This window comes from Phyllostomus discolor, chromosome X (assembly GCF_004126475.2).
Source record: "Phyllostomus discolor isolate MPI-MPIP mPhyDis1 chromosome X, mPhyDis1.pri.v3, whole genome shotgun sequence".
NCBI classification, from domain to species: Eukaryota; Metazoa; Chordata; class Mammalia; order Chiroptera; family Phyllostomidae; genus Phyllostomus; species Phyllostomus discolor.
The window spans coordinates 88,760,460-88,777,229 of NC_050198.1; the positions used below are offsets into that span (position 1 = coordinate 88,760,460).

Genomic DNA, 16,770 nt, shown 5'->3' on the forward strand with positions numbered 1-16,770 from the left:
CTGTAAAATCCCTGCATCTTTGGCTACTTAAGAATCAAGTGATTTCAATGGGATGGAGACACAGACCATGTATCACATCACTTCCGATGTGTGGGCAGCAGCAAGTGCGCACAGCCAAACACACAGGAGACTTTCAAAATGTATTTGCTGATGTGGCCGGACTTTTATCTATACGGTGACAAGATACAGTCTTATTCAATACCCCTGCCAATATTGTGACCTCCACAAAATTAGATACTGCCTTAAAGTGTCAGTTGAACGCATGGAGAAATGGTCCATCTTTTGTGATTTGTACAGGCAAAGAGGAAATTAGAAACTTATTTCCCATCACCAAACCGCTTCCATATTGTTTTATGCCAGACAGATCTTTCCAAAAAAGAGGCTAAAATGTCAGTTGTATCATACCAAAGTTTATTGATTACATCAAAGAAAATTTGTCATGAAAAAGGCAAGTTGCATTCATAAAAGATGGCATTCACATTCATTATAGAAAGCAACAACGTAGATGTAAAAAATTGCCTAAGTGAAAAATGTCATATTGCAGTCCCATTTTGCAAGCTGAAAAGGTATTTTGTCAACACACATTAAAATCTGCACATTTATATACCGCATGTTATTAAAAATGTCATTACTAAATTATTGTGAATTTTGCAAATTTACGCTTCCATTCATACTGTTGCTGGTGTAAATGTAGTAGGTATGGAATTAATTTTTTCAGTTTAGTAGATAACATCCTCAAACAATGGACAACAGCTGTGAAATTACAAGGACAATGATGGTTCAAAATTATTCAAATGATGTAATATGATCCTACTATTACACTTTTCTCCTTCTCTGTCACAAAATAAGGTAGTTAGTTATAGTGCTGGGCATACTGGATGGCTTACTTCAAGTTGTTCCATCTGTTAACCCCACACTAGCCATTTTTTATAGCTCATTAATAAAATGTTTCTCAGAAAGGAGAGGCAGGTCCCCTCTAGGATCTAAACCATGGTATTATACATAATGGCCATTGTGAACTTGGGGCGCAGTGTCATGTGTGGCTGAGACATGACATCCCCCTTACTCATCTTTCTCGCTGGCTGCAAGAAATTTTAAAGGCCACCAGTTTTATTTCCACTACCATGGATATTCTGATTATGTCAAATCTCCAATGGCTCTGCATGAAACGACCTTCTTTCTCCACTGTGGCTCTCTCCTTTGTATTCACAGTCCCTAGAGTTTTTATATAAAACAGTAACAATACAGCAACAACAATAAAAATAAGAACAATAATCAAACACCTAAAGCTTTCTTGGGTCTCTCTTTTTAGCTCTTTGGAATAGGCAAAGAATATGCAGACTTTGCTTTTAGATACAGGCTACCAGAACACGGAACATGTACGTAAGGTGTGAATGACACACACACACACAAAAACTCAAAAATAATACTGATAGATGAGAACAAATGCAGTAGTGAGAATGGGTCAGTGGTGATGAAATGATTCTGGTGAGTGAAATTATGTCCTTCTAAAATTTAAGAAAAGTCACACCTAAACATTAACACAAACTAGATATGGGAAGAATCAAATGTGCCATATGGACTATATAAACACAGTGGTACAGATTGAACCCAATACTTTTCCAAAAGGGTACAATATAAACACTAATAACAGTACAGGCAAACAGAAATGGAAACTGGTATGACAACACTTTTTAAAAGACCATTTCAATCTAGTAGTCACATGTCATTGATATATAAAAAAAGTATGTTTCATGTTTACATGTAATGACGACATTTCACATTTACTTTTATGTTTGAAGTGAACCCATTAAGAGGCTAAAAGCCCCTTCTAGCCCAGGAAGTCGAGGGCTTTACCAAGGTGGGTCTCACGGTTTAGAGTCAGACTGTGACCCAGCCGAGTTTGCTGAGACAACATTTATGTCATGGCTCTACAGGCTGAAACACACCGTTCTGGGATGGATCCTTCCCTCCCAAACTGGCAATGAAAAAAGTGCTGAATATATGCAGACACGTAGCCTCTTTCAAATTAAAACCGTTAAGTCTGAAAGAAGCTACTCTTACTTGCTCCCTACAAAGTTATGAAAGACTGATGTTCAGAATGACCTTCACTTTTACAGAACTATGGTTTTGCTCACCTTACCTCATCCCAGTATGGCTAATATAGGAAAAAATCTGTTAAAACTGAACTATTTTAAGGGGTTACTAAGTGACTGGAAATGTTTTATTTGCAAATCTAGTAGCCACGCACCCATTAAATGGGACTTATTCAGAAGAACAAAACAAAATACATTGTTTTTGGATTCTCACAAAAACATCCAGGACTAACATTATTTCCACGTACATGTTCAAGGTATTTTTTTTTTTTTTTGGCAAGGATATTCTATTCAGACAAACTTAGCAAGTGGGTAAATGGAAAGGATTAATTATTCTATCTGATGCATTGATATCATCATCTAGCCTTTCTGAATTTTCAAGTACTCCTTTCATATGTTGAAAAAGTAATTTAAGATTATCATTCAGCAGGAACAAGAAATGTGATCCAAACAGCCGATTTCTTCCGCCAGGCAAAAAGAAAAGACATATTAGCAAAATCTATTCATTCCCATTGCATGACTTCTATTTTATACTATTGTATTAAAATCCATTCACAAATTTCATGGGTTAAAAGAGCACCCATTTGGAAAGTTATATTATTCTATTTAAAGCCGGAAATTTTAAATATTCTTACTTTCAACCTTCATGTCATTCATAACTTAGAGCTTTGGCCATAATGGCTGCTTACAATAACTGTAAATGATTGTGATAGTCATTTGGTATTTAATGGACATTTATTCTGAACTCTAGACATAACAGAGCAGTTCAGTTTGTTGCATATTGAGTATCCTGAGATGATAACTTTTTGTAGTTGTTTCTTCATGCTGTCTTTTTTAGCTGTAACCACTGTCAATATGCTTGTAGGACAATAACATAGGCAGTTCAAGATTCTGATTCTGAAAAATTTAAAATATACAAAGTTAAAAGGCTTATTTTAATAAGAGCAAGGTGAAGCCATCTGCATAGTATTTTCAAGAATAAATCAAGTAGTCAATTTTGTTATGATAGGAAAGCAACTGTCTTAAAGTGCCAAGTTTTATTCACATGCAGGGAAAAAGAAAGAGTGACACAATCATCAGATTTTAATCATTTCGTCATTGGTCAGCAGAGTGAGATTCAGGCTTGCTTTCTGCTTTTGGACCGCTCCAGGGCTCTCCTGACAGCTGCTGCCACTGGGACTACCTCCCACAGCAGGTCCCATCCTCTAGCCTGAGAGTGACTTGAAAACGTTTTATTTATCTATCTCCAGTGCCTAGCACGGTGTCTGGTGCACAGCAGATGCTCAGGGCATGCTGAGTGAACGCATCCACGACTGGTTTCTGGATGTGTACATTTTGGCAGAGATTGTCTGAAGACAGTATTGTTTGGAAAGACTGTTGTGAAAGTATTTTCCCTTTATTGAAAGAAACATGTCTCTTCCCTGTAATACTGAAGTTTATTTTCTTGTTGGAAGATCATGTATCTAAGGGTCAACGGACTCTTCTGTTTTTCTCATTCATTATCTTATAAGAAAACAGAGAAATTTCCCGAAAGAAAATTGTACATTTTTTTCTGTCCTCTAAATATTATCAAATGCTATGATCGGGATGGATCATGATAGGCCAACGGATCCCTGAGTGAATCTGGTATGTTGAAAAGTAGAAATCTTACATTGAGGGAGGGAGCCTAACTTTGATTCTCAACTCTAGAACCCAACCTTTTCAAACCTGAGTAGTGGAAGGCTTTAATGGGGTGTGTTATTTCCTTCCCATTTCTTTCCCAAGGCAGGTGCACCCTCCTTGCCGTGGCTGGACTGGAGGTCCTCTATGGTACCTTCAATTCCTCTTTATGTTCCACATTCTCACACTGCTTTTTCAGATAGCAGGGTCATGGGGACTAATGCAGTAAGACTGCCACTGTCACTCAAGTGACAAGCTCAGTGGGGCTAAACTAATTGCTAAATATTTTCCTTGGAGGAGAACTAATGCCACATGAATGTATATTCCTGGAAGAAATGAGCATGTTAAAATAGAACAAGTGCTAAAGAAAAGCACAACTCCCTTAGCTCTCTATTATGTATTACATGAGTTAAGGCCCTGGAGAGGCCAAAAGCAGCAGCAGGGTCTGGGACCCAGCCTAGTCCCCCAAACCACAGAACAAGCTAAAGACAGCAATCCAGGGGGATACAAAATTCACTGGAAAAAGTATAGTTAAAATGCACCACACAGCTTAGGACAAGACTATCTGGGACAAAAGAGTCAAAGACTTTAAAGGCTACTGGGAAGCGGAGTCCTCACTGAGGGAAAATATAAGCAGGCAAGCTGCTCAAAAAGGGGGGGTAGGGGGCCGCCGATGGAGGCAAAACCAGTCAGCTTCCAAAATAGTATGGCAGATGCAGACTGTGAACTGTAGGAGATAAGAGAACCGATGGAATCAGTCCATTAGTTCAATATTTATTCTTCACTGGAGCGTGGAGAAGTTGACGGCCAGCAAGAGAGGGGGCCTATGAGGTATGGACTCACCATTGTTAGCTTCAAAACGAACTGACCTAAAATTTCTTTCACGATAAGCATTAATTTTTATGTGTTCAGGAAAGACAGCCCTGCCCTAAGCTGTATAGAGTTGTTTCCAAGCTGACAAGCTTGTAAACCTCATTCATGAATTACTCTAAATTCCCAATAATGGATAAAAGACCGATAAAGGTCTGGGTAACAGGTCCCCGCGGTGGGAAACTGAGTACACACGGCGGAGGCATTCCGAGTTCAAGGATTCCTCCCATAGCATATTAATTCCTTCCAAATATTCTTTTGTTGGCAAATGAAATTTACTCATTTGTGGGAAAATTAATTATAAAGCAGTATACAGAATTAGGCTAGCACCCCCCTGAATGGCTAGGAAAAGATTTTACCTCTGAAAGTTGAAACATTTAGCTTGAATAAAACTTGACATTAAAAGTGATTAGACTAGACTGGCTCATTAATATATATTTGGGGATTAGACATTTACGAGGACATTAAATTTAAACCTGAAAACACACAGACACAGCACATGGAGATACAAACACATTAAATTATTTTCACATAATTCCCAAAAGAACATGCAGTGCTAAACTGACTTGATGTTATACAGATGCAATTTTGGAATATTTATTTTCAATGTTTCAAATGACATTTAAAAATCAAAATTATACTTCTTGGTCAGTATAAATGAGCATTTTCACATGATGGTACTGCCGTGACTACTGGCCCCTTACAAACAAAATATATTGTATTTACTCTCCAGCTCTGAAAAATGCTGAACGTTTTATTTGGGGGTTAGCAAATTTAAAATTCATATTTCCCCATATTCCAAGTAATGCATCTTTATATTTTGGCAAAGAATAGTATAAAGTTCACCACACCAACAGCAGAAAAAATTTAGAGTGATATTTTCATTTTTTCTTTATAATGCTGTTAATCTTTTTCTTTAAAGCCAGCCCACTTAACACTAGGTACCTGTTACAATATATTAGATTCGTCTGAGAATGTTCGTAAAAGAAGTGGTCTGACTGAAGGTCTGGCGGATAATGAGTCAGATGCCTTTTTACAGCTCAGATTTCTCTGTAATAGTGAGGTAAAGATACTTAAAGAATTTGAAGACTGGTTAACCTACCTGCTAATAAAAATGTAGAAGAAAAAAACACATTTTCTATAGACTACTCTTCTGGCTAAAAGAACAAATGATCACACTATAGCAAATGCACAACATTTACATGAATACACTTAAAAGACCCAAGAAGTCTCCAACTTGAATTGTTTTCATGGTAGAAGTATACAGACATTAGTAGTATGTGCCAAACTCGGGTTTTTGGAATGACACTGGTAGGTTATGTGGTAGATGAGTCAATATGGTCTGATTAGTACACCACGCCATCCTTTTGGTGAACACCTCTGAGAGTTGTGGCAGTGCCAGCAGTGTATCAAACAAAGAGAAATTTGTGCAAAACCTTCCTGTCTGGGTAAGCAGATCAGCTCTAACACGCCATGGCTCTACCGTGTACTGGGAATCAATGGGACCAGAGACTTACTGTCCAAGTTTTTGAAAATCATGTCCTCTCCAGTGTGATGATCTCAGAAGATGAACAAATGATTAAAGAAAAATGACAAAATACTCTTAAGTATCAATAGAAGATATCCAAATGAGCCATGAGAAGCAATTCCTCATAATCAGAAAATGGTGTCAAGCAGATGAGAATGCAAGCAAGTTGGTACATTAAGAAAGGAAATCACCTTATTCACTCCAAGAGAAACTGTGATTGCTGGAAGTTTGAGAAAGCATGAAGATAGTAGATGTTCCTGAGGAAGGGAGGCGTTTCGTTACCTTGTTCACAATTGCACAAAAGGTGGAAAATTGCAGTAGAAAAAAGAGAAATGCAGAAACCAAAACAAAAAAAAAAGTAAATATTCTCTGAAATGTAAGACATTTAAAAAGAAACCTTGAGAATTTGAAGTCAAAATGATATGTTATTTTTGAAGACGTTACTTTCTCAAGTAAAAGTAGAAGTTAGAATTAGGAATAGTCTATTATATGTGCAAACTACTATTTCTCTGTATATCGATGTAAAATTATTTGTTAATGGGAAAATGGACTATTTTGAATGAAATAATTAAAAAGTATGCTTCTTGTTGAAATAAGGCTTATCTCTAATCTTTAATTTACTAAGTCATTAATAAACACATTGTTCAAAATCCGTCGATCCGAGGTCTATGTCCACGGTTCACCGCCACTCTACCTTGACGCAACTATCTCCCCTACCCAACTGCACAAATACAATCTGAAGGGACAGACTGACTGCCCTTGGGCAGCTGCGGGTTAAAAACCTACTCAAAACTAACACAATGGGAAAACATTTGGTGAAAGCACACTTTAGTCCCATTTACCTCTGAGCCAGTGCTTGACTACCTTTATTCTAACACAATGTGATGGGTTTCCTCCTCTTTCTTACTGAGAGCTCCTCAAAAGGCTAGGCTAAGGAGCTGTACATTTTTCCTTTAAACCACCCAGGAAAAAAAGTAAACATTGATAAAGTTTCATCAGAAAACCAGAAAGGTTATGTTTTTCTTTCTTATTCTATGCCTGAAGTTATAAGCTAATTTACAGTCTAGCTATTGGCATTGCCCAAGCAAAACGGAAGATGAGTGGTGGACTAGTAGAGTAAGTTTAACAATGCTGCCAATTACCCACATTATCTACTTAGTAACTACCAAAAATAGGCTTAAAAAAAGAAACCAGTTAAAGCAATATATGTATCCAGCAGAGTCCAATAAACAAACTTTTAAAGGCAAATTACTTTGATTTATTCCTGTTTTAACATTACTACATTTTTTCCTATTAGTATTTTACCTTAAGGAAAGTTGGGGACATGTTAATAACATGCAAATTGCAAATGAATATAGCTAGAGAAATATTGAGTTTCTAGAATATTTTTGAAAATTGCGTTGTCTTCTATTTTGCGGGCAAACATCATGACAAAGTCCCCCACCCTCATGTTTATTCTGCAAGCGTATCTATTTAAGACTGTAATGGCAAACACATTTTGGCCCACTCAAAACCTTATATCCAGCCATCGGAGATAAAGTTATTTCTGTGAAGCACAAAATTTAGGGGCCTATAGATTATGTTATTTATCAAGGAAAAAAGGAAATATGAAAGTACAGAAGGTGGTACAGAACATGGAAAGAGTATCTGAAGCAATCAAAACTGTATAGCTGGCAGAGAATGGGAGATAATGAGCTGAAACAGTATGACATTTCCACATTCCTTTGCAGTCATCTAGAGACCTTTGACACCAGCTCAGTTAGCAGCATGTCAAAGAGGCCAATGCATAAAGATCCATCTCAACAGCCACAATGTTAGAATTCAGCTTTATTTTTGTCTAATCCAGTTCACAGGACTGTTATGCTCAGAACAACCAACGGCTGTAGGTGACTGTCAGCATTTCAATAGAATGATGATTGTCACCATTGTTATTACAAGGATAAATTTTCATTCCTAAAAATTTCAAAGTGCTTTCTTTGGGAATTTTGCTCAGACAGCTGACATTCTTCCTTGTCTTCCACTCTGAAAGAACTCCCTACATAATGGAATATTTCTGCTTGTTTGTGCAGACATCCAGTGCTAGGCATTGCCATATTGCTGGGTCCCTTCCTGCTGGATTATGGTGTCGCTATGTCTAATAGGCAAAGTCAAGCCTCCCTTTTTATTGTGGTGATTCACATGGGAAAACTTACATAAAGATATATGGAAAATTCCTCCATTGGTAATGGGAAGTGATATTTACTACTTGGCCGGAAAGTCTAGATATATTTTACTGATTGAGAGACAGCTCAACAATTGTGCTCAGAGGGAAACGCAACTTTTTAAATACCAAAAATCCTAAACTTTAAGTTTCCTTTGAAATTTCCTCATGCACTGTCAGCAGCATGGCAGTGCAGCTTTGTCAATTTATAAGCTATAGAAAAGCCCTATGATCCTTAATGATGGACTCTTAGCTCAAAAATAAGGCACACCGTGTGCCCTGGCAGGTGTGGCTCAGATGGTTCGAGTGTCATCCCGTATACCTAAAGGCTGGGGGACTGATTCCCAGGTAGGGCACATACCTAGGTTGCAGGTTCGATCCCTGGTCAGGGTGTGTATGGGAGGCAGTAAATTGATATTTCTCTCCCACACCGATGTTTCTCTGTCTCTCTCTCTCTCCCTCCCTCTCTCCCTTCCTTGCTCTCTAAAATCAATAAACATATTTAGAAATTTTAAAAATAATTAAGCATGCTGCTGAAAATATAGCTAAGGAATATATTAGCTTAACTACACCTTTGAGTTAAATGACTGAGGACACCTATATGTGAAGATAGCAGAAATCCCACCCCCCCTTTTAAAAATTAAATAGAAAAAGTCTTTCAATTATAGTTACTGTAAAATACTAGATTAGTTTCAGCTGTAAAACCTAATGATTAGACATTCATATAACTTACAAAGTGATCACCCTGATAAATCTAGTACCCGCCTGGCCCCATACATAGTTATTACAATATCATCGACTATATTCCCTTTGCTGTACTTTACACCCCCAGGACTATTCTGTAACTACCAATTTGTATTTCTTAATCCCCTCACCTTTTTGAAGATGGAAGAACTGTTTATAATGTTACTGCCATGACAGAACTTGGCTGTGGTAGAGGCTGTTATACATGCCTTTTTACTGGAAGCTTCAGGAGAGAGGGATTCGACACTGAAATACCTCAGTTGTCTTAAAAAAAGCCATACCATTGACTCCACTATTCTGCTTATATAATATGAATCCCCTTTATAACCTAACTAGGGTGACACTCCTTATGAGCTGAGGCCTTATCTGATTCATCCCTGAATTAGCAACACCTAGTACAGTAGCTAATTTATAGCGGACCCTCAGGGGATGTGGGATACATTGAATAGAAGTCACCAGAAGGTTGCTTCTGTGATTGTTACATGTAAATGGCTTGCTTCTTTCTCAAAGCCCACCAAGCCAGTTTCACGAGCTGCTGCTCAATTCCCTCCTCCAAGAACCAGCCAAGATCCATGTAAGGATAGCACTGGGAGTTTACTTGCCACAGACATTTCCGGGAATGGATACAAAGTATCCAGGATGCTTACTGGTTGGTGGTCAGGACATCTTCTACCTCTAGGTAGGGACATATCCTTTATCCCATTAGGGAGTCTGTCAGGTAAGAAGAGGCCAACCTAGTGGAAAAGAATCTTTTGCCCCTGTTTAAAATGAGGCCAATGCCTTAGCAAGGGATACTGAACAAAGCAGGAAGTCACTCAGGATGTCAGGCTGTTGATCATTAAGATATGCTTTCTCCTTTATCTTAGAAGTGGCTTCTGCTACTTTGATATGGCCAAATAGGGCCTTATGTAAACCTGTGACTTATCAGAACACTGTGGCTGTGATGTTTTAGTTGGCCTTTATGCATTCACATTCACTACTTTACTCTTGTGTTTTCTCACAAGAGAAAAAATGGCAAAAAAAAAGAAAGAAAAAGAAAAAAAAAGTGGCAGCACCGCTGAGCGCCTACAACATTCTGTCTCATCTGCAACTCTCAAAATCACACAGAGTCTGAAAAAGCATTTAGCCTTTCAGACATTGGTTGTAAAGAGAGATGTTCATCATTAGGTGGTTCAACATGTTCACTGGTTCGATGAGGGTAGGGATGAATAAATGAATGAATGAATGATTGAATGCATGAAGGTGATGATGGAAAGTCTCCTCGTTGTTCTAGCACATCAGCATGCCAAGCTACAGCATGGACACTAGAATTCTTCCTACGATATACACAACCCAGGGAAAACAGATTTCATGCTGAATGCCTGGCAATGTTGTATGCTTGCTACGTAAAAAGGGCTGTGGTCCCAAGGACTGCATGCTTTCAACAGAAATTAGGAATGTTCTCGTCTTTATCTGTGACTGCTTTGTAGCCTCCTCCCATTTAACAATTATTTAATTTATATAAAAGTCATGTTCAGTATCAGCCAGTATCTAATTTTTTCATGTCTGTTAATCACTCTTATCACCTAAGTATCTAGTTTTTTTAAAGGAAGGGCCCATTGAGCATGGGCTGTGAACCAAAGCATCGCAGGTTCGATTCGTAGTCAGGGCACATTCCTGGGTTGCAGGCCACAGCCCCCAGCAACCGCACATCGATGCCTCTCTCTCTCTCTCTCTCTCTCCCCACCCCTTCCTCCCTCCTTCCCCCTTCCCTCTCTAAAAATAAATAAATAAAGTCTTAAAAAAAAGGAAGGGCCCAAGAAAGAGGATAAGATATGTTTGAAGGTATTGACTTCTGAGATTTTTTATGTTTAGAGCACAAAGCTGGGCAGGAGCCATTATTTACTAGGAGCTCCATTACTCCAAATAAGAAAAACATTTAGGACCACCCCAAAGTGTGCTCCCAAATAAAGAGAATGGGAGGACACCTCAGGGATCCTTCCAAGACAAAATCTTTATTATAAAAAGGTACCAAACCATTTTTTACTGACATTCTTTATTTGGCTTTATGCAAATTGCCACTGGAGCAATTATAACGTATTATAGCAGTCTGTTTTACCTCTGTTCAACTGATATTAACGTATACTCACACAAGTAAATGTCACTTTCCCATCCTCAGACTAAACACCAGGCTAGAGGGAGTTAGTCGGGAGTCTACTGGAAAGATGAAAGAGCGGACTAAGGCAGTCTTAGCTAGGTTAACTTCATTGCGTCCAGTTCTACCCATTAGGCCCACAGAAGCAGGGAATTAAGGCCCATTCTGACCACTTAACTATGCACTGACCAGCCTCGTCCAGCAAGAATCAATGTGGCTTATGCCACTGATAGTCTATTGCTTTTGACGGGGGTCAATCCTGACTTGTATCGATGATATGCCTCTTTTATTAAGGATACGCATCTAATCATTGAAGATGTTCTCACTATAATTATTTTAGTTCCCTATGTCTGCATGAAACAACCACTGGATTCTATCAATCCAATAGGCCAAAAAAAAAAAAAATCAAATAAAGCAGTATTGTGGCTAAACTGGTTCAGAAATGTGATCAAATAGGTCAGAAAGATATAGCTTAGACTAGTTCCTAAAAATGTTGCCTTGGAGGGGCTACAAGATATAGTTGGTGTCAAAATCACAGAAACAGGGTTTTGTTTGGCAAAATGAGCTAATGTTGACTGGAATGACATATTTAATTAACGTGTTGGTCAAAATCTGCCAGAAGTTTTTTGTTTTTCAGGCTAATCTACCCCTCTCACTTTGAAGACTTTTCTAGAAATGTTCAAAAAATATCAGGCAATGCAGGTGCCAAGCAATTAGGCTGACAGAGGGTAGTAACTTCTCATTCCCGCAAAAAAAAAGTACAATTTAAGCAGCAACAATAAAAACACACTTATAAAACCATCTTGAATTTTTACAAGTGTGTTCAGGAGGGTAAGGATATAGAAACCACATCCAGGGGATTTTCTTTGGTTCAATTATACTGCTGGACAGACAGGGCTAGAAGCAACTCAGAGATTAAGCAGCACTATAATTAAAGGAAGGGGAAAGGTTTTGAAGAGGCAAATCAGGATTATCAACTGAAAAAAAAATCTGCAAACGACCCACAGGGAAATTTCTAAGGTTCAAGCTGGAATGTTGGTGTGGAAATTCCTGGTGTGAAAATTTTAGGCTAAAGAAAAACATCATTTTCCATTTAAAATTCCATAGGGAGCATATGTGATACTCCATATGGATTGCTAACGGTCACATAGAACACTATTAAGGAATCTACTTACCACCTGTATTGGATAACGAAGTTTTTACTATACTTTTTATGCAGAAGAGGAAATTAAGTGATGAACCTGTAAGGAGGGGTTTAACATGCTGTAACTAATGCAATTATCTAAATAAGGCTTTTAGTTCACGGCAGATATCGAAGCTCCTTCCAAAAATCAGGTTGTAATATTAACTTAGTTCTTACCTTGGCGCTTCTTCTTCTTACATTCTTTAATACTATCAGGAGAATCTCAGGGAAAAGGCTGATAAATATTAGAAGAACTATGGCCAACCATATGGATACAGAAGACAGCATTTGGGCAAATACAAAATACATTCTCTGTTGTTTGAGAAAAGGCCTAGAGTGGAAAGAAAATACATAATGGAAAAACAAATCAGTTCGTGTCACATGAACCAGAAGTGTAATTGAAAGTGTCTTTTGTATTTAAAAGGAATTTTCCTTATTTACATTAACAAAAATAATTTTCTGTAGAACATCCCAAAAGTAGTAAACATATTTCATTTATCAAATGTTTGACAAGAAATTATAATCAAAAAAGAAAAAAAGGCCCTGGCTGGTGTGGCTCAGTGGACTGAGTGACAGCATGCGAACCAGGGGGTTGCCAGTTTGATTCCCAGTCAGGGCACGTGCCTGGGTTGTGGGGCCAGGTCCCCAGTGGGGGGCGTGCAAGAGGCAACCACACATTGATGTTTCTCTCCCTCTTTTTTCTCCCTTCCTTCCCCTCTCTCTCTAAACATAAAATTTTAAAAAACCTTAAAAAAAGAAAAAAGATAATAAAATGTACTTGACTTTATTTTTTTTAATTTTAAAAAATGTTTATTGGTTTTAGAGAGAGAGAGAGAGCAAGGGGAGGAAACATTGATGTGAGAGAGGAACATCGATTGGTTGCCTCCCATGTGTGCCCAGATGGGGGATTGAACCCACAACCTTTTGGTGAATGGGATGATGATTCAACCAACTGAGCCACACCAGCCAGGGCAAATGCACTTGACTTTAAAACAACCAAGCAATCAACTGCCAACTGGAAAATATTTATTTACATTAGAAAATGTTAAGGCTCCAAAGATATGCAAGAAAAATGATGGTTATTTTTTATGCTAAATAGCATTTTACTTCCTTGGCTGTTTTTTTAATATGAGAGTAGATTTATGCTCTATATTCCAAATTTAAAAGACATTTTTATAACCCTCTCAAATCCTTATATAAATACAAAAAGAACCATAGAGCTTATCTCTCCCAAATGGGAAGATTCTACCACAAACATATTGAGTACTAGTGTGTGCCAAATAGCTTGACAGACAAAGAATATTGCCAACAGGACATTAAACCTTGGAGTTCAGAAATCCAGGAGGGCCCCTCATTCTGATGTTGGATTTCATTCCAAGTCATGCACACTGAACTACTGTTAAGTGGCTACTGAGAAGCATAAACAGGTGTTCTTCCCCTGCCCGAGCTGCACCACAGAGCCACTGTTCAAGGTCGGGATTCACATTAGACTATCCTCGGATTAGGAGCCCTCCACAGACAACTGGTTGGTCCCGTTAGATCACACATAGTGTTCACTGAACATGAACTTGGTTCTCATTTAAAAATTGATGTTTGTGCACGCTTATGTAACATGATAAAAAAACAAAAACAAAAACAAAAAACCTTGTAGCTCTATACATATGAGGACCAGACTGAAGGATAAAAAGTGAGAATAGCCCTGGCCAGTGTGGCTCAGTTGGTTGGAGTGTCGTCCCACACTTCAAAATGTTCTGGAGTTCTTTCCTAGTAAGGGCACATGCCTAGGTTGTGGGTTCTATCCCCAGTCAGGGCATGTACGGGAGTCAACTGATTGATGTTTCTCACATTGATGTCTTTTCTCTCTCTCTCTTCCCCTCTCCCTAAAATCAGTAAATATATCCTCAGGTGAGGATTAAAAAATTGTGAGCAGAACAGTGAACTGGGGAAACTTAAGAGGTCTGGGATAAACATGCTTTCTAGGGTCCCTACCATACAGAAAAAAAAGCTTCAGAGCTCTACCCACACTCTAGTTTTGAAAAGCACCCAAATTTTCTAGGCAGTTAGTTAATCAAACCATCAGGGCTCAACAGACAAATGACAGCTAGTCACAAAGTATTCCTTTGCGTGGTACCTACCATACTCTGTGATTAATAGCTCTAGATTTTTCTGTTTCCTTTGATTTTTTTTTACCTTCATTCCTTTTATTTTGATGGCGTCTACAGATCTTTGCAGGGGAGTAGTAAAAACAGAAGGTACTACAGGATTGGGTTTGGGTCTCGGAAATCATCATTCCCACTGACCACTCCCAACAAGGAGCGTGTTACAATGCCTCAGGGTTGAACATGTCCTGAAATATTAGCCACAACCAGCATTCAGCTGAAGCTTCATGTGGCTTCTAGTTACATTTTGCTGGTTGCTTTACTGTATAAATTGTATGTTCACGTAGTAGCTCAACTCAGTGCTACTTAAGGACAACACTACAAGCAACAAAATAAAGATTAATATTTCATTTTTAGTTAAGTATCACTAATGAACTGAAGTAGGTATGATGATATCAATCATTTAAAGGATTTATTTACATTAATAAGGGATAGTATATGGTAAGAGTTAGATTCATAGAATTATGGTACTGTGGCAGAACTTCAATTGCATATTACATTTGGTTAATTAACTGATTCATTTGTGCACTATTAAAGAAAATAGAGGTTTAGCTTCACTGCCTCAATAATTACCTACACAGGTGCCAAATATATGCTGTAAGTATACTGTTTGGAGCAGTACTTCCTTAAGTGATTAAGTATTTCATATTTTTATTTATTAAGGTTATTTTATTGTATTATTTGTAAAGATTTTATTTATTTATTTTTAGAGAGAAGGGGAGGGAGGGAGAAAGAGAGGGAGAGAAACATCACTGTGGGGTTGCCTCTCATGTGGCCCCCACTGAGGACCTGGACCACAACCCAGGCATGTGCCCTGACTGGGAATCAAACTGGCGACCCTTTGGTTCATAGCCCATGCTCAATCCACTGAGCTACACCAGCCAGGGCTATTTATTAAGGTTTTTATTTTAAAAAGCCTTTCAAAACACTACAAGTTTCTTCCAATTAAGTCTCAAGCGATATAAACATGGTGCTCACATCTCTGTGATAACATGGAGTGTGGTATATGTGTGACTTTGCTCAAACCAGTGAAAATATGGACTCCTGGAATCTTTAAGGCTTACTCTAGCCATGCTCTCTGCTGCTGACATCCTTATCAGGGGAAGCCACTGGTTAATGAAAACAACAGTAATCTTAAAACAACAACAACAACAATAACAACAAAAAAGCATAGTCGGCCCTTGAACACATGGGTAAGTATACAGTTGGCCCTATGTATCTGCAGGTTCACATACATGGATTCAACTAAATGTATATGGAAAACATTATTTTTCATCTGTGGTTGCAAATCCATGAATGGAAAGGGCTGGCTGTCTGCAGTTTTATACAATTTTATATAAGGCATTTGCACAGCCACAAACTTTGGTATCCACAACAATCCTGAAATAAATCCCCAGCAGATACCGAGGAATGACTATAGTTTTAAGTTTTTTTGTGAGTCCAAATATTGTATGTGGATTTTCGACTGTGCAAGGAATTGGGGGGAGGGGTGCAGTTTGGTCCCTAACCTCCATGTTGTGGGTAAGTAAAGGTGCTGAAAATCTAACTTATTTTCATTCTTTTTAACTCCCCCAATCACAGCTATGTGTCCCTCCATGGACTGTAATCTCCTTGAGGCAGAGGTACAGTCTATGTCTTTGTAGCTCACAGAGTACCTTGCACAAAATAAATCCTGAATACACACTTATGAAACCAAAGTGAACTGAATGAATTTTAAGGCCAAGCTGTAGATTCTGCCTTTATCCCCCCAAACAATGAGGTGGTGGTTTTAAGATACAACCCACTGAGTATTAACTGGTATATATTCCATACCTCGAGCACCTCTGCAGTGGCATGAATGACAGCTATATACCATAAAGAGAGAATGAGGGCCAAGCAGATAATAATATACCCATCAGCCACTATATTGTGTAGAAACTTTACGGAATGAGTATTTCCACCAGGAATCACATGGGAGGTCAAGCTAGAAATTACAGTTTCACTTCACAGAGGTGTTTACACACTTTCAAGTTGAAAGATTTGGGCAGAGGCTACCAGAAGGGAGGTCCTTTGAGGAACTTGTGCAGTCCAAACTTGTTTGAAATCTTACTGAAATTAGCAGTGTTACTGTGTAGAAGTAACTTCCAGTGCATTTATACTGAATACTTGCCACCTTATATAATCAAAATTTAAAAGTATAATTAATGTTTGCATGTAC

General features: G+C 38.2%; 1 protein-coding gene across 9 annotated transcripts in view; it reads right to left on the reverse strand.

The window, feature by feature from the left end:
- Positions 1-390: 390 nt before the first annotated feature.
- Positions 391-16,770, reverse strand: part of ATP11C (ATPase phospholipid transporting 11C) — a 183,902-nt gene continuing 167,522 nt past the window's right edge. For 2 of the 9 annotated variants that reach the window (XM_036016256.1, XM_036016252.1), the window contains 3 exons: positions 12,592-12,745; positions 5,571-5,675; positions 391-2,993 (listed from right to left, as the gene is read on the reverse strand). In XM_036016256.1, the coding sequence (XP_035872149.1) occupies positions 5,574-5,675; positions 12,592-12,745 (256 nt within the window). In that variant the 3' untranslated portion in view covers positions 391-2,993; positions 5,571-5,573. Of the gene's footprint in view, positions 2,994-5,570; positions 5,676-5,703; positions 5,731-6,344; positions 6,436-12,406; positions 12,473-12,591; positions 12,746-16,770 lie in introns of those variants that run through there. The other 7 variants (XM_036016260.1, XM_036016253.1, XM_036016254.1 and 4 more) reach the window with 6 other exon arrangements.